The following is a 19215-nucleotide window of genomic DNA, read 5'->3' as shown; positions in this document are numbered from 1 at the left end:
GTGTGTGTGTGTGTACCTGTCGTGTGGTGGTGAGGTATGTGTGTGTGTGTGTGTGTGTGTGTGTGTACCTGTCGTGTGGTGGTGAGGTGTGTGTGTGTGTGTGTGTGTGTACCTGTCGTGTGGTGGTGAGGTGTGTGTGTGTGTGTACCTGTCGTGTGGTGGTGAGGTAAGGGTGTGTGTGTGTGTGTGTGTACCTGTCGTGTGGTGGTGAGGTGTGTGTGTGTGTGTGTGTGTACCGGTCGTGTGGTGGTGGGGTGAGGTGTGTGTGTGTGTGTGTACCTGTCATGTGGTGGTGAGGTGTGTGTGTGTGTGTGTACCTGTTGTGTGGTGGTGAGGTGAGGTGTGTGTACCTGTCGTGTGGTGGTGAGGTGTGTGTGTGTGTGTACCTGTCGTGTGGAGGTGAGGTGTGTGTGTGTGTGTGTGTGTACCGGTCTTGTGGTGGTGAGGTGTGTGTGTGTGTGTGTGTACCTGTCGTGTGGTGGTGAGGTGTGTGTGTGTGTACCGGTCGTGTGGTGGTGAGGTGAGGTGAGGTGTGTGTGTGTGCCGGTCGTGTGGTGGTGAGGTGTGTGTGTGTACCGGTCGTATGGTGGTGAGGTGTGTGTGTGTGTGTGTGTGTACCGGTCGTTTGGTGGTGAGGTGAGGTGTGTGTGTGTGTGTGTGTACCGGTCGTGTGGTGGTGTGGTGAGGTGAGGTGTGTGTGTGGAGGTGAGGTGTGTGTGTGTGTACCGGTCGTGTGGTGGTGTGGTGAGGTGAGGTGTGTGTGTGTGTACCGGTCGTGTGGTGGTGAGGTGTGTGTGTGTGTGTACCGGTCGTGTGGTGGTGAGGTGAGGTGTGTGTGTGTGTGTGTGTGTGTGTGTGTGGTGTGTGCTCCTTCTGTACGATGTTATCGTGCAGGTGCTGGCACAGTACGCGGAAGGCGGGGGGGGGGGATTGAGGAACAGTCACTCCTCCAGCGGATTAGAACAAAAAAGTTCATATTCCTCTGTACTTTTCAAACAGTTCACGTCTAAAAGCATCCACTCCATCACAACATCAGTGACACGGTTGATTTGATCGAGATTTGATCGAGAACCTCAAACAAGAACTGACAAACATTATCTCTGGTGACTGCGTTCTCAAAGATGTTGGCAACAACAAATAAGATGATGGAGGATCATGATGTTGAAAACTGGGATGTCTGTCCCCCCACAGATTCTTACAACATCTACTTTTCACTTTTAAAATGACTCTTGTTAAATGATCCCTTTTAATGTTTACTCTGCTGTGCTTGATTTAAAATGACTCTTTTTAATGTTGACTCTGCTGGGCTTCATTTGAACCACATTTGAAATGTGTGTGTTCTGCAGCAAGAGAGCTCGTGTTCCTGCACGACTTGGGTCTGTTAGAGAACGCCTGATGTCCTCCAGCACCGCAATGCATTCTGGGAGCTCCGAAGCAAACAAACCAGCCGGCTTCAGCAACCGAGATCGCTTCCGCACAGCGTTCCGCATGAAGGCATATACACTTCGTCAGAGCTCAGAAGGTACACACACGCACGCACACACACACACATAAACATACAATATTTGTAGTCTTAGTATGTGTGTGTGTGTGTGTGTGTGTGTGTGTGTGTCTTTGTGTTTGTGTATGAGTCTGTTTATGTATGTGTATGTATTTGTGCGTGAGTCTGTTTGTGTATGCATGTGTATTTGTGTGTGTGTGTGTGTTTGTGTGTATGTATTTGTGTCTGTTTGTGTATGCGTGTGTATTTGTGTGTGTGTGTGTGTGTGTGTCGGGGAATCTTCTATTCACATGCGTTCCGGTTCTGCCCACACAGACGCTGGTGGTCTGGTTGACTCCGCCCCTGAGGAGAAAGGCTTCCCTCCAGACATCCTGAGAGAAGACATGATCCCCATCCTGAAACTAGTCATCAGAGCAGTCAGGTACACACACACACACACACACACACACATACACACATGATCCCCATCCTGAAACTAGTCATCAGAGCAGTCAGGTACACACACACACACACACACACACATACACACATGATCCCCATCCTGAAACTAGTCATCAGAGCAGTCAGGTACACACACACACACACACACACATACACACATGATCCCCATCCTGAAACTAGTCATCAGAGCAGTCAGGTACACACACACACACACACACACACACACACACACACACATACACACATGATCCCCATCCTGAAACTAGTCATCAGAGCAGTCAGGTACACACACACACACACACACACACACACACACATACACACATGATCCCCATCCTGAAACTAGTCATCAGAGCAGTCAGGTACACACACACACACACACACACACACACACACACACATACACACATGATCCCCATCCTGAAACTAGTCATCAGAGCAGTCAGGTACACACACACACACACACACACACACACACACATACACACATGATCCCCATCCTGAAACTAGTCATCAGAGCAGTCAGGTACACACACACACACACACACACACACACACATACACACATGATCCCCATCCTGAAACTAGTCATCAGAGCAGTCAGGTACACACACACACACACACACACACACACACACATGATCCCCATCCTGAAACTAGTCATCAGAGCAGTCAGGTACACACACACACACACACACACACACACACACGATCCCCATCCTGAAACTAGTCATCAGAGCAGTCAGGTACACACACACACACACACACACACACACACACACACACACACATGATACCCATCCTGAAACTAGTCATCAGAGCAGTCAGGTACACACACACACACACACACACACACACACGATCCCCATCCTGAAACTAGTCATCAGAGCAGTCAGGTACACACACACACACACACACACACACACACACACGATCCCCATCCTGAAACTAGTCATCAGAGCAGTCAGGTACACACACACACACACACACACACACACACACACACACACACATACACACATGATCCCCATCCTGAAACTAGTCATCAGAGCAGTCAGGTACACACACACACACACACACACACACACACACACAGACATACACACATGATCCCCATCCTGAAACTAGTCATCAGAGCAGTCAGGTACACACACACTCACACACACACACACACACACACACACACACACACGATCCCCATCCTGAAACTAGTCATCAGAGCAGTCAGGTACACACACACACACACACACACACACGATCCCCATCCTGAAACTAGTCATCAGAGCAGTCAGGTACACACACACACACACACACACACACACACACACACACACATACACACATGATCCCCATCCTGAAACTAGTCATCAGAGCAGTCAGGTACACACACACACACACACACACACACACACACACACGATCCCCATCCTGAAACTAGTCATCAGAGCAGTCAGGTACACACACACACACACACACACACACACACACACACACACACACATACACACATGATCCCTATCCTGAAACTAGTCATCAGAGCAGTCAGGTACACACACACACACACACACACACACACACACACATACACACATGATCCCTATCCTGAAACTAGTCATCAGAGCAGTCAGGTACACACACACACACACACACACACACACACATACACACATGATCCCCATCCTGAAACTAGTCATCAGAGCAGTCAGGTACACACACACACACACACATACACACACATGATCCCTATCCTGAAACTAGTCATCAGAGCAGTCAGGTACACACACACACACACACACACACACACACACACACACACACATACACACATGATCCCTATCCTGAAACTAGTCATCAGAGCAGTCAGGTACACACACACACACACACACACACACACACACACACACACACACATGATCCCTATCCTGAAACTAGTCATCAGAGCAGTCAGGTACACACACACTCACACACACACACACACACACACACATGATCCCCATCCTGAAACTAGTCATCAGAGCAGTCAGGTACACACACACACATAGGCTTGGGAATCGGTTCCAGTTTCCGGTTTGGAACCGGTTCCAAACGTTCCGATCCATCGGAATCGTACACGTACACATGTTAACGATTTCACTAACGATTCCGAACATCCATTCCCATGTCGCGGCACGACATCACAGTATGCGAAATGTAAAAATTTTAAAGCATTCAACTTCTGCAGTGTTTCCCCTACAATGTAGGCTAGTCAGCAGCGCCACTCCTAGAATTCAAGCGCTGCTGCAAAAAATTGCCTAATTAAAAAAACGCACGCAAGTGAACTTAGGGAACAGCTGCCGTTTGTTCAGGTTCGATGTCAACAAATAATAGTAGGCTAACGTTGAAGGAGCAGTCAGGGATTCCACAGGAGATCACGTTTGTTTGTGTTTATGTTTTAACTTTATTAGCAGACGCAATTTTGTGCAAAAAAACGTAGCCTACATTATGTTAACCAAGGAACCAAATTAAACACGCCAGCGAGGTAGCTCGCCCCTACCTTCAGTAGCCTATTCCCAGATAAATTCCATGCTTTGTTTCGTTTTTGTTTGTTATACAGTCAATGCTTTCAAGCCCTGTGTTGCTAACATACCTAGGCTGTGAAACTAAGGTCTAGCCTATTGGTGGGTTTAATTGAATTTCGGTAATAGTAGGCTATATGCAACCATTTACATCTGGAGATAGTTTGTAATTTCCTGTAGGGTCATTCCGTGTGAAATCACCCAATTTCAGCGCAATTTGGCAGGTGACCCTCTCTGAAAAAATCTGAAAAAAATCACAGGTGTTTGTAGACCAAATCCATGCATAGATCTTAAATAGTATATCTGTATAACTAATCGTTGCAAAACTACAGCCCTTTGAAACTTCAAGTAATTTTAAGCATTGTGGTGAACAATCCTTTTTGTTCAACTTCCAGCATTATTGGCTCTTTTGGTATTTCACACACATTAGTGAAACTATGTGATTAGAAGTACATTTTCCTGTTGAATTAAAAAATCCAATCGGATCAGACGTATCTTGTATACTTTCCCCTCTGCAAAGCTCTGAAAATGGCTATAAATTCATAATGTGAAAAGACATCATCACCTTTGAGGGCTTCTCATTCAAAAAGTATGTGACACAAATTCATCAGATTTTTTTCCTACACATATATGTATTATAAGGTCCTGTCCATGCATTAACTTTGGTTGTTATCATTTTCATATTTTCAGAGCATTTTTTTAAAATTGGGCTTGATTTTCAAAAAGCCTGTTTTCATCTTCTCATTTCACCACGTGGACAGTTAACAGGATTTTTTTTAATTGTACCATATATCATTCTGTATGTGAGGATCATCTGCCCAAAATGTGGGCTTGTTGCTGAGTTTCTTCATTGAGATAAGATTTTTTTTAAATATTGTCTATAAATCCACAGAATTTGTACTGGATCTGCAGTACCACTTTGCACCACATGTGGTGCTCTTTTAATACAATGGAAGTCAATCGAAGATTAAGAGAGTCACTTGTTTGCTGCACATATCCAATCTAAACACACAGTTTATGGTTCATAGTTGAATTGGTCCAAATAATTATTGCAACATGAACAACATACTACTCATACATAAATCTTATTTAGAGAAAATAAACTGATCAAGTAAATTATACACACATAAGACTGACTGACATTATACATGCAGCAAGAGGATTTAGCATAATTACCATCTTTGTAATGAGTTTTCTATACCAGCTTCAACCTATCAGTGCCTATGTGAGCACTTTAATAATTTTTAGCCAGCTGGTTAGGCAAAGTCTATATTCATCGTCATATGCTTGGGATGCAGTCCTCTGTGATACATAGACAAAGAGCATCAAGATGGAGATCAGTGCTTTAACAAACAATCAAACAATGGGTTTCTAAAATTCAGTTCATCAAGGTATTTCACTTGATGAAGATGACCATGTGTGTTTCCATCACAAGTATTCATAACAAGGTTTGAGGACTCGTGGATCCAAGAGGCATTTGTAAAAAGATGATAAATCTTTAGTATTGATTTTTCTGCATCTGACAATGCACTGAATTTTAGAAACCCCTTTTTACTTGAAACATATGAACCATAAACTGTGTGTTTAGATTGGATATGTGCAGCAAACAAGTGACTCTCTTACTCTTCCATTGACTTCCATTGTATTAAAAGAGCACCACATGTGGTGCAAAGTGGTACTGCAGATAAAGTACAAATTCAGTGGATTTATAGACAATATTTGTAAAAAATCTTATCTCAATGAAGAAACTCAGCAACAAGCCGAAATGTTGGGCAGATGATCCTCACATACAGAATGAATTAAAAAAATCCTGTTAACTGTCCACGTGGTGAAATGAGAAGATGAAAACAGGCTTTTTGAAAATCAAGCCCAATTTAATAAAAATGCTCTGACAATATGATAATGTTAACAACCAAAGTTAATGCATGGACATGACCTTATAATCCATACATGAGTGTATTTTTTGTGTCACATACTTTTTGAATGACAAGCCCTCAAAGGTGGTGATGTTTTTTCACATAATGAATTTATAGCCATTTTCAGAGCTTTGCAGAGGGGAAATTACACAAGATACACCTGATTTGATTGGATTGTTTAATTCAACAGGAAAATGTACTTCTATTCACATAGTTTCACTAATGTGTGTGAAATACCAAAAGAGCCAATAATGTTGGAAGTTGAACAAAACGCTACTAAGTTAGCTTAAAACCGTGAGAATCAAGCCAGCCTCACGGGCATCACGGCCTTAAAGTGACAGGCACTCAATTTGACCTGCACCGCACCAATACATTGTAATGACATGAAAGAGAAGTCTATATAGTTGATACAGTGCTGTGCAAAAGTTAAGACACCATGCTAAAATTGACTAAAAGGAGGAATACAAATAATCTTTTGGAAATTGATCTTAATGGCTTAATTTTAAAAAAAAGAGGAAAAATCAAGCCTTTACTTTTTTGTGAATGTATCATGTATCGTAAATAAATAAATGTTATTATATAAATAAATGTCTTAACTTGTGCACAGCACTGTACATTCGAAATAGTAATAGTTTGTACAGTGGCCTGTGATTAAGCTTTATTTTTTGTCATAATTTGTAACTCAATCTGTCAATTTCTTTCGACAAAATCCACCAGAAGTCATCATTTAAGGAGTCATTTTTTCAAAATCTTCTGGGGGGGGCTTTCTACGATCAACAGCACCGCTGCTGGAAAAAATTCTAGGGGAAACACTGTTCTGTATTGATATTGCAGCCTTGGTATTCATTTTCTAAAACCACTTTAAATTAGACATTCAAAGCCAACAACTCTCAAACCAATCCTATAAGTGTTCAGCAAATGGTACAGGAATCGATATGGGAATCGACAAGGAATCGCATCGATAAGCAGGTTCGACAACGGCATCGATATCGATAATTTCTTAACGATGCCCATCCCTACACACACACACACACACACACACACACACGATCCCCATCCTAAAAACTAGTCATCAGAGCAGTCAGGTACACACACACACACAAACACATGATCCCCATCCTGAAACTAGTCATCAGAGCAGTCAGGTAGACACACACACACACACACACACACATGATCCCCATCCTGAAACTAGTCATCAGAGCAGTCAGGTAAACACACACACACACACACATATCAGTACCTGTAGTATAGTAGTATACTAGGTATAGGTACTTATTGCTGCACTAACTGTAGTATAGTAGTATACTAGGTAGAGGCACTTATTGCTGCACTAACTGTAGTATAGTAGTATACTAGTATATTAGGTACTTATTGCTGCACTAACTGTAGTATACTAGGTATAGGTACTTATTGCTGCACTAACTGCAGTATAGTAGTATACTAGTATATTAGGTACTTATTGCTGCACTAACTGTCTAACTCTGTATGATTGTGTGTGTGTGTGTGTGTGTAATGTGTGTGTGTGTGTGTGTGTGTGTGTGTGTGTGTGTGTGTGTGTGTGTGTGTGTGTGTAATGTGTGTGCGTGTGTGTGCGTGCGTGCGTGCGTGTGTGTGTGTGTGATGTGTGTGGGTGTCAGGATCATGAGGTTCCTGCTGAATAAGAAGCATTTTAAGGAGTCTCTGAGGCCGTACGATGTGAAGGACGTCATAGAGCAGTACTCCGCTGGACACCTGGACATGCTGACCAGGATTAAATACCTCCAGTCACGGTGAACACACACACACACACACACACAGTGAACACACACACACACACGGTGAACACACACACACACACACACACACATACACACACACGGTGAACACACACACACACACGGTGAACACACACACACACACACACACACACGGTGAACACACACACACACACACACACACACACACACACACGGGGAACACACACACACACACACACACGGTGAACACACACACACACACGGTGAACACACACACACACACACACACGGTGAACACATACACACACACGGTGAACACACACACACACACACGGTGAACACACACACACACACACACACACACGGTGAACACACACACACACACACACACGGTGAACACACACACACGGTGAACACACACACACACACACACACACGGTGAACACACACACACACACACGGTGAACACACACACGGTGAACACACACACACACACTAGCTCTCTCTCTCACACACACACTCACGAGAATGAAAAACCTCCAGTCACGGTGAAAACACACACTGTGAACACACACACACACACATTACAATTACACTAGAAGTACCAACAAGTCACAACTAAGAGTCACACACACACATTTGATTTTTTTATTTGAATCCACCAATCAAATTTCTTACAGAAAGGATGTGTCGTTATATTTTATGTGTGTTTTGTGTATTTTATATGTGTGTGTGTGTGTGTGTGTGTGTCTTGTGTGTGTCCACAGCCTGGATATGATCTTAGCTCCTGGTGCTCTACTCACCCCCAAGCACAAGAAACCTCAGAAGCCTTTTACATATGCCCTACAACAGTCACCAAGGTAACATACACACACACACACCTCAGAAGCCTTTTACATATGCCCTACAACAGTCACCAAGGTAACATACACACACACACACACACACACGCACACACACACACACACACACCTCAGAAGCCTTTTACATATGCCCTACAACAGTCACCAAGGTAACATACACACACACACACACACACACACACACCTCAGAAGCCTTTTACATATGCCCTACAGCAGTCACCAAGGTAACACACACACACACCTCAGAAGCCTTTTACATATGCCCTACAACAGTCACCAAGGTAACACACACACACACACCTCAGAAGCCTTTTACATATGCCCTACAACAGTCACCAAGGTAACACACACACACACACCTCAGAAGCCTTTTACATATGCCCTACAACAGTCACCAAGGTAACACACACACACACACACCTCAGAAGCCTTTTACTAGGGGTGTAAAGATTAACCGATACGTATCGGTATCTGTTTTTAACATGTAAGATACGGCTACATCGATACGTGAAGCCCCGTATCGGAAAAAAACTGAAATGAACCGGTCGTTATATCGATTTACTTGTTATGTATCGGTTCACAACCTTTTCTGCCCGCTCAGACTCTCATTTACGTTCCAAGCAGCGCGTTCGTCCCACTTCCGGTTTTGAAACTATACGTGGCACGGAATTGTGGGTAATGCAGTTCGTTTTTGGTTACATTCATTGCCCAAAGTTGTCAAATGACATCATTACCCATACATCTATTGCAACTTAACCATCTGACAACTTGCACTCGGTCGGCTTTTGTTTTTCAAAATCCAGCGCGAAATTAAACACTTATAGCATTCCTAAACAGCAACGATAGTCTGTAGAGTAGCCTTACCTTTGATGAAGGGATTTCCTTAATGTTAAATAATAATTTGGCCCTTGCTGCTAAAACGATGCACAAATTATTAGCCAATGATTTTGTTCATATTCACTCAGACTTGTGGCATTATAGGTTTCTGCATTAAGTCTACTGTTGGAACAAAATAAGCCCAGAGAGTTTATTGATTTGTAGGCCTATTTTATTCTTGTAGGGTAGGCTAGGCTATATGAGAAAAGGCCAAGAGTTTCTTAAGCACTTTTATTTTGGTATTGTCTTACCCCAACAAGGCTACAGCTCCATGAAAACAATCAGATATAACTCTATCAAATCTGTGAAAGATCTATAAAGTCTATAAAAATGTATTTTTATGTTGTATTTGGCTGCTGTGTTTGACTGAAATGTAGACTATTCTTTTTTCATTTCAATACAGTATATGAAACAAACCTCAGTTTAGATAATCATATTCTCAAATTTTTTTTGCCTAATTGACAACCATGACCATGATAATTGATAATATAAAATGAATGTGCACCATGAGCAAATAATAAAAAATCTTTCAGAATGCTTTCCATTCTTGAGCTGCATCGAATTGCATCGAATCGCATCGAATCGTTTTTTTATAAACATGTATCTTTTCTTGTATCGAATCGTGCCCATGTATCTAGATGCGAATCGTATCGTCTTTTACATGAGAGATTCACACCCCTACCTTTTACATATGCCCTACAACAGTCACCAAGGTAACACACACACACACACACCTCAAAAGCCTTTTACATATGCCCTACAACAGTCATCAAGGTAACACACACACACACACACCTCAGACGCCTTTTACATATGCCCTACAACCAGTGTTGGGAGTAACGGTGTTTAAGTATAACGGCGTTACTAACGGCGTTAATTTGTCAATAACGGAGTAATCTAATTAATTACTTTTTACAACATTACAACGCCGTTAACGTTACTGGACGTTAAATGCGGTGCACTTACTTTGCATTGATTGAATAAACCGTGTAATCCGAACGCACCCCTGGCTCACAGCTAGTGAGGAGGTGGATTAATAACGACGTAAGCGATTAGGATTGGCTAAGGCAGAGTCATATTTCATGATAGCCAATCAGAGCCAGTGTTTTTACACACTTGCCAGCACACGCGCCACACACACGCAACAGCTAAAGTAGAGATTCGATGAAACAGCAGAGGTCAGGAGCAATCCGATGAAAAGTTGGCATTTTCAAGGTGGAGATATAAGCACTACTTCAAATTCATTGTGGTCAAAGGCAAGAACGTGCATGTAATGTGTACATTATGTCCAGGAGCGAAGACTTTGTCGACATCCGTTGTAAGCAACTCTAATTTAATGAGGCATCTCACACGCTAGTGGCCAAAAACACCGATAGCCCCCCTCCACCAGAGATGATAGCTCGCCATCCACTAGCAAAGAAGGACTCGGAGCAATGTCCTCCAAGCAGCAAAAGCTAGATCTTTCTGCCTCACAACAAAAACCTATGACACAGGCTGAAGTCAACCGTAGGTCTGTCGATGTACAATTTCCCCTTGGGGATCAATAAAGTATCTATCTATCTATTAATCTAATAAATATTGAAAGTTATGTAGCCTACAAACACCTGTCTGTTATACTAATTTCAACTGGCTTTTCAAAACTGCTCAAAAAAAATCCAAATTCTTTGACATATAGCAACTTTTTTTTTAACAGTAACGCAAATAGTTACTTTCCCTGGTAACGAGTTACTCTTATCATAGAGTAATTCAGTTACTAACTCAGTTACTTTTTGGAACAAGTAGTGAGTAACTATAACTAATTACTTTTTTAAAGTAACGTTCCCAACACTGCCTACAACAGTCACCAAGGTAACACATACACACACACACACCTCAGAAGCCTTTTTTGCCCTTGTTGAGGGTAGATGTGAGAGAGAAGTCATGAGCAGATGTAAACACTCGGGAGAAGTCAGAGATGATGTTGAAAAGATGGGAATTTAATTTTTTCTCCCAATTAAGGCCAAAAAGACAATAAAAATAAAAAAAAAAATTAAAGAAAAAAAATACTGTTAGCTAAATAAAGTAAATTGACATGAGGGTCAAAGAAAATCAAAATATACAATTACGCAGCTGCTTTTCACTAGAGCATACAACAGACTTATGTCCTCGACTCTAACTTCCTAGACAGACTGAAGCGGTAAGTCTATATAGGCCTGCAGCGCACCCCTGAAATTGGCACATACCAACTCAACAATACAATACGGGGGTGGCTCAGGTGAGTAGACAATAAAAGCTTAAAAACAGCAAAAATGCACATATCTACAACACTAGAAATTGAATAATATTAATTATATTGTTCTAGCTAATATTTGGCAAAGCCACAATATAAATTAGCAGCTAATAAATTAATAAATCAAACTAAATCAAAAATCAAAGTCACTTCCTATTGACCCGGAAGTCACAGCGTCATTTAAATTGCACAATCGCGGCAAACATTCCTTTACACAAACAAACAGGAGACGCCGGTAAGACACAGAGGTGTTGCGTGATTATTGTAACCGGGCATGATTGTGAAGTAAATGGTATGGTTTTAAACAGAAAGAGATGTATTGATGGTTGTAGCTGTAGCATATTAATCACCGTAGTATTGGATGTTAATATTGTGCACAAGTAAGCTACGGGATTACTGTGGGGGTTTTGAGGAATGGCTACAGTAGGTTAACAGATGATATGAAAACAGCATGAGGACAAACGGAACACATTGACACACTAGACAAACATATAAAGGCAACATTTGCACTCAGTCTTAGAGAACTGGCATAGGTAGCACATCGCTACCAAGTCACCAAGGTAACACACACGCATAGCTGCCAACTCTCACGCATTGGCCGTGAGACACACACATTTGATTAGTTTCACACACTCACACGCCACACCCCCGATTTCTCACGCTGAAGTGTCAACCCGGTCGGTCAGATGCCTGAAAAATGAGTTTAGCCTATCTATAGATCTACCTGTTGAGCCACGGTTATGCTTTCAGAGACGGTGAGAGGGTTCAAGAGCACCCCCTGTCTGTGGAATTTTCTAAATTTTCTCTCATTTGCGATGCTACTTCAGAAGCCATCCCAGGCGCATCCCCCCCACATTTCCCCGGCTTCAGGTATGCTTTGAGTATTATTGAGTATTTTTCACGCTGAAGTGTCAACCTGGTAGGTCAAATACCTGGCAGATGAGGTTCAACTAAACTAAACCTATACATATGATAGCACACATCAGGTGAACGTGCGGAATCTAAGCTTTCTAGTGATATTAGCGCCAAGTTGCTGTGGTGGTTCGCGAGAAAATGATCATTGAACCGACGTGCAATTTAGGCTAATCATATTTGCATTTTGCACACAGTGCACACCCATTACTCTCGGTTTAATATCTCACTAACCCTTCACACAACACGTGGCAAACCCAATATTACAATAAACAGCAAACCATACCGAATACGAGGATATAAAGCATGCCTCTGTGCAATAAGTGGTTCCTGAGTAATCCGGTTTTGAAATTAGTGAGTCTTCATAATTTGTTGGCCTTAAGCATTGCTAATTCGAACGCATTCCACTCTGCTAGGTGGCTAGGTTGTAGCCTTAAACTTTGCTAATTCAAACATATTCCACTCTGCTAGGTTAAGCTTTGCTAATTCAAACGTATTCCACTCTGCTAGGTTAAGCTTTGTTAATTCAAACATATTCCACTCTGCTAAGCGGCTAGGCTGTAGCCTTAAGCTTGGCTAATTAAAGCGTATTCCACTCTGCTAGGTTAAGCGTTGCTAATTTAAACATATTCCACTCTGCTAGGTTAAGCTTTGCTATTTCAAACATATTCAACTCTGCTAGGTGGCTAGGCTGTAGCCTAAAGCTTTGCTAATTAAAGCGTATTCCACTCTGCTAGATTAAGCATTCCTAATTGAAACGTATTCCACTCTGCTAGGTGGCTAGACTGTAGTCTTAAGCGTTGCTAATTCAAACGTATTCACTCTGCTAGGTGGCTAGACTGTAGCCTTAAGCGTTGCAGGTCAAGCATTGCTAATTCAAACGTATTCCACTCTGCTAGGTGGCTAGACTGTAGCCTTAAGCGTTGCTAATTCAAATGTATTCCACTCTGCTAGGTTAAGCATTGCTAATGCCACTTTGCTAGGTGGCTAGGCTGTAGCCTTAAGCGTTGCTAATTCCACTCTGCTAGGTGGCTAGAGTGTAGCCATAAGCGTTGCTAATTCCACTCTGCTAGGTGGCTAGAGTGTAGCCATAAGCGTTGCTAATTCCACTCTGCTAGGTGGCTAGACTGTAGCCTTAAGCGTTGCTAATTCCACTCTGCTAGGTGGCTAGACTGTAGCCTTAAGCGTTGCTAATTCCACTCTGCTAGGTGGCTAGACTGTAGCCATAAGCGTTGCTAATTACACTCTGCTAGGTGGCTAGACTGTAGCCTTTAGTTCGTTTGTAATAGCAAACAGAAATATCAAGATAGCAACCGGTCATTACATCCTTTCATTTTCAAAGCAAAATGACAAATTGCCAGACCTGGGCACTGTTTTAGGCATGTGTGATAATATGTGTTTGAAGAATATTTCACTCTTTCACCTTTCTCCGTGTGTGTGTACTTTCCTCTGTGTGTGTGTGTGTTTCACAGACATGATCCGTTTCCAGCTGCTATTTTACCAGCAGACTCAGACGATCCCAGCATGATGGGAAGATTCCAGCGAGTGGAAAGACAGGTGTGTGTGCGTGTATGTGTGTGTGTGCATGATGTGTGTGTGTATGAGTGTGTGTGTGCGTGTGGGTGTGTGTGTATGAGTGTGTGTATGTGTGCGCGCGTGTGTGTGTGTGCGCGCGTGTGTTTGTGCATGTGTGCGCACAGCCTGATGTGATGCTGGCCCTTTGAGACTTAAGTCTCTCTAATCCATCAGAGTAGGTAGACTAGAGGATACAGGGATGCTGATGCTGTTTGTGTTGCTATGGTAACAGGGATAGGTAAGCTGGGGGATACAGGGATGCTGATGCTGTTTGTGTTGCTATGGTAACAGGTGGAGGACATGGACAAGAAACTGGACTTCCTGGTGGACATGCACATGCAGCACCAGGAGACGCTGCAGGTTACCACGGGCAATGACCCCTCTGTGACCCTCACCGTCACTGACGGCGACCCTCTCCTCTGCTGCTATGGCCAACCACTTCCTTATTACCCAGTGCAGCACACACACAGCACACTCACACACACACTCACACACACTCCGCTGCCACGCCCCAATGTCCTGCCCATCAGTAGCCTGCCAGGCCACACCCACACACAGACTGACCTATCAGATACTGCATTGGGTAGGCAGGGGGCGGGGTCACAGTTGTCTCTGCTGTCAGTCACACAGCTGGGGGAGGAGCTAGAACGATCACCCAGCGGGTTCAGCGTGTCATCGGAGAGGGAGGAGTCTCAGGGGTCACGGAGAGGTCAATCACACTGCTGCCTCGCTGAGGGGGAGACCGACACCGACAGTGACCTACACACACCCAGCACAGCACCATAGCACACACATGCACACACACACACCCAGCACAGCACCATAGCACACACATGCACACACACACACCCAGCACAGCACCATAGCACACACATGCACACACACACCCAGCACAGCACCATAGCACACACATGCACACACACACACCCAGCACAGCACCATAGCACACACATGCACACACACACCCAGCACAGCACCATAGCACACACATGCACACACACACACCCAGCACAGCACCATAGCACACACATGCACACACACACACACCCAGCACAGCACCATAGCACACACACGCACACACACAGCACAGCACCATAGCACACACACGCACACCCAGCACAGCACCATAGCACACACACGCACACACACACACCCAGCACAGCACCATAGCACACACACGCACACACAAACACCCAGCACAGCACCATAGCACACACACGCACACACACACACCCAGCACAGCACCATAGCACAGGGGCACACACACAGATACACACATCACCACACACAAACACACACACCCTAACACACAGATACACACACACACACACACCCTAACACACAGATACACACACACACACACCCTAACACACACCACACACACACACCACACACACACATGGGCTGGTGTATAGTCCACAAAAGCTGCATAGACACAGTTCTATAATAAGCGCAAGGCTCATGCACACGCAGTAAAGGCCCTTCATAGTCTACGCGTGCAGTAGTGTGTGTGTGTGTGTGCAGTAAAGGCCTTTTATAGTCTATCTATGCAACCTCTGCGGCTGATGCGCCCCAATCGGAGATAGCACCTGCGCTTGCATTGCGTCATTGAACTTTGACCCCTAAATGTTTTAACTCTGCTGCTGCAGACCAGGAAACAGCCCTAGCAGACACTCATGGCAGTCATCTCTCTCTCACACACACACAATCAGGCTCACCTTTAGCAAGAGGCTAACCTTTAGCAAGAGGCTAACCTTTAGCATGCATCATGGTTAAGATTGTAGTAACTGTTATCTAATCTCTCAGTATGTTCAGTTAGTGTGATGCTAATCTTTACTTTAGCAGTCACTCTGGAAAAATGACAGACTCTAAAACCAACTGAACTAATTGTTTATGACTATAGTGTATAGTATTTACTCAGGCTAATTTCAGCAGACATCTCTAAACATCAGACAAATCTAAACCTCAATTTAGCATCATAGTGATGAACTTTTAGCCATCCTTTTGGTCAGTCCATTAATTCTTTGCCAGTATTAGCAAAGAGCAAGTGCTAGTTACAAGAGCTGGTTATAATGCCACTTGCACGTTAGCCAGCATTAGCAGCAACAATGCTAGTAGATGCTAGGCACACGGAACAGAGAATGAGCCAGTGATGAGATTGCCGTGTCATAGTGAGCTATGCACAGAATTCAGTTAGCACAGCACGTGCTCATTTAACCTGATAGAGTTGCTGTCACAAGAAAACACAGAATCTCTCAATGTGCCTACAGCTGTTTCTGCCGATCATCTAAACGTTAAACTCTTTTAAACTCTCTCTCTCTCACACACACACACACACACACTTAGACCTTACATATTACATCTTGGCCTAAGAGTTCATGTTTAGGTCAGAGTTATGATGAGCTGCCTTGAGGAATCTCTGCTGGACTGCAAGTGTGACATGGAAGAGTTGTTTAACAAGCACTTTCAGAAAAGGCATCCCAGATTGGATGTGGAATAGAGAGCATGTGATTGGATGGGCATCCATACAAGCCCCGCCCAGTCCCTCCCTCATCTGTGACCCCGCCCCTAAAATCTGCCAATGGCTGCCTGAGTTGGAACTCGGCCCTGCCCCCATCTGGAGATGGAACTCTGTGATTAGAACGCTATTGAAGAAACCCTGGAACAGTAGAACTCTTCAAAAGGAACCCTGGAACAGTAGAACTTTTCAAAAGGAACTTTGTGACTGTAGAACTCTTCAGAAAGAACTCTGTGACTGCTGAACTCTCCCGGCAGAATCCTGTGACTCTAAACATCTTCTGAAGGAACCCTGTGACTACAGAACACTTCTGAAGGAACCCTGTGACTACAGAACACTTCTGAAGGAACCCTGTGACTACAGAACACTTCTGAACTGCTTCTGAGCTGTAGCCCCTGTGCTGTAGCCCTGCATGTGCATGAGTAGTAGTGCAGGAGGGCGCCCCCAGTGGATGCTTTTATATTGCTCTTTTCTAAGTCTGCATGCTGCATGAACCCAGGCTTGGCCCAGCCAAGAGCTCTCTCACATGTCTCTGTGCATCGCATGGAGGGATTTGAGCACGTTTATGCGTGATCACTTATTTAAACATGGAGGGTGGATTTGAGCACGTTTATGCGTGATCACTTATTTAAACGTTCATCTAAACAGAAGGCTCCTATACTGCCATTCATTTTCAATGGTGAATTCACCATTATTATTATACACACGTCATACACACCATTATTATTATACACACGTCATACACACCATTATTATTATACACACACAAGTCAAGGACAAGCTTTTATTCATGTACACACTCAGTGATATGTTCTGTTTCTCTCTCACACACACACACACTCAAACAGACACACACACTCAAACACGCACACTCAGTGATATGCTCTTTTTCTCTCTCTCACACACACACACACACACACACACAGTGATATGTTCTCTTTCTCACGCTCAAACACTAACCTGCACTTCATAGTTACGTGGTGCAATTGCAGAATGGACCAAACAGACTCTTAATCATTTACACAAGAGACACATTATCATACCTGAACACATACACACACACATACACACAGCACACACACACATATATACATACAGGCACACACTCACACACACACAGTCACATCTCCCCACCAGAGGTATCGATGGTCAAATCTGCAGAAAGGTCACACCCCATCCTTAATCTGCAGAAAGGTCACACCCCATCCTTAATCTGCAGAAAGGTCACACCCCATCCTTAATCTGCAGAAAGGTCACACTCCAAGGTCATGTTTCTGCAGAAAGGTCACACTTCATCCCTAATCGTTTCAATCACTCATCACACACTCTCCCACTCTAAGCATCCCATGTTCTCATTGGCAGCATTGCTTACTTGTAGTGTGTGTCTGTGGGTTTGGTTATAACTGTTGCTTGTGTTTGCAGATGAGTAGTGTGTGAGTGTGTATGTAGTGGTGTAATTGTCTAACTGCAAGTCTTTATGTGTTATGTGTGACTGTGTGTTTTGTGTATTTTATGTGTTGTCTCTGTTATGTGTGTGTGTGTGTCTGTATGTTTGTGTGTGTTAGGATTAGCCCCCCATAGTGACCTCCATAACCACCATCACACCTGACCTTAATCACCATAAACACCTGACCTCCTTAATCACCATAAACACCTGACCTCCTTAATCACCATAAACACCTGACCATCATACAGTGGGTCCCAGTTAAGTTTGGACGGGTTCCTTCAGGAATCACGCACCCCATTTTCTCAGCAGAAATGGCACAAACTGAAGTTGACACAAACAACCACAAGGTGTCACTTTGGAGTTCTGCCACTACTATTTTTGATGCGACTTGACTTACTGCTTCCATGATGCATTTTCCAAGTCAGTAGAACAATCAGAGAAAGCTGAGCCATTACCAAACATATATGATAATACAATAGCGTGAGTTTATATATCTTATACCCTATTTGTCACGGTTACTTATAGATTTGATAGTGTAACGATAAGCGCATGAGACTTTCAGCGGGGGCACAGGAACTTAAATTGATCACGGTAGTTTAAGCT

General features: G+C 43.5%; 1 protein-coding gene across 1 annotated transcript in view; it reads left to right on the top strand.

The window, feature by feature from the left end:
* kcnq3 (potassium voltage-gated channel, KQT-like subfamily, member 3) overlaps nt 1-15433 on the top strand; it is a 76482-nt gene extending 61049 nt beyond the window's left edge. The window contains exons 9-14 of the mRNA XM_076300066.1: nt 1347-1522; nt 1817-1922; nt 8054-8185; nt 8920-9012; nt 14545-14629; nt 14939-15433. Coding sequence (XP_076156181.1) covers nt 1347-1522; nt 1817-1922; nt 8054-8185; nt 8920-9012; nt 14545-14629; nt 14939-15433 — 1087 coding nt within the window. The remainder of the gene's footprint in view (nt 1-1346; nt 1523-1816; nt 1923-8053; nt 8186-8919; nt 9013-14544; nt 14630-14938) is intronic.
* Nucleotides 15434-19215: the final 3782 nt, after the last annotated feature.

Source organism: Alosa pseudoharengus, unplaced genomic scaffold (genome assembly GCF_046254945.1).
Source record: "Alosa pseudoharengus isolate Yale_2024_CS ecotype anadromous, Long Island Sound unplaced genomic scaffold, YU_APseudo_1.1 YU_APseudo_1.1_scf_22, whole genome shotgun sequence".
Lineage (NCBI taxonomy): Eukaryota > Metazoa > Chordata > Actinopteri > Clupeiformes > Clupeidae > Alosa > Alosa pseudoharengus.
This window is presented reverse-complemented; position numbering and strand designations above follow the sequence as displayed.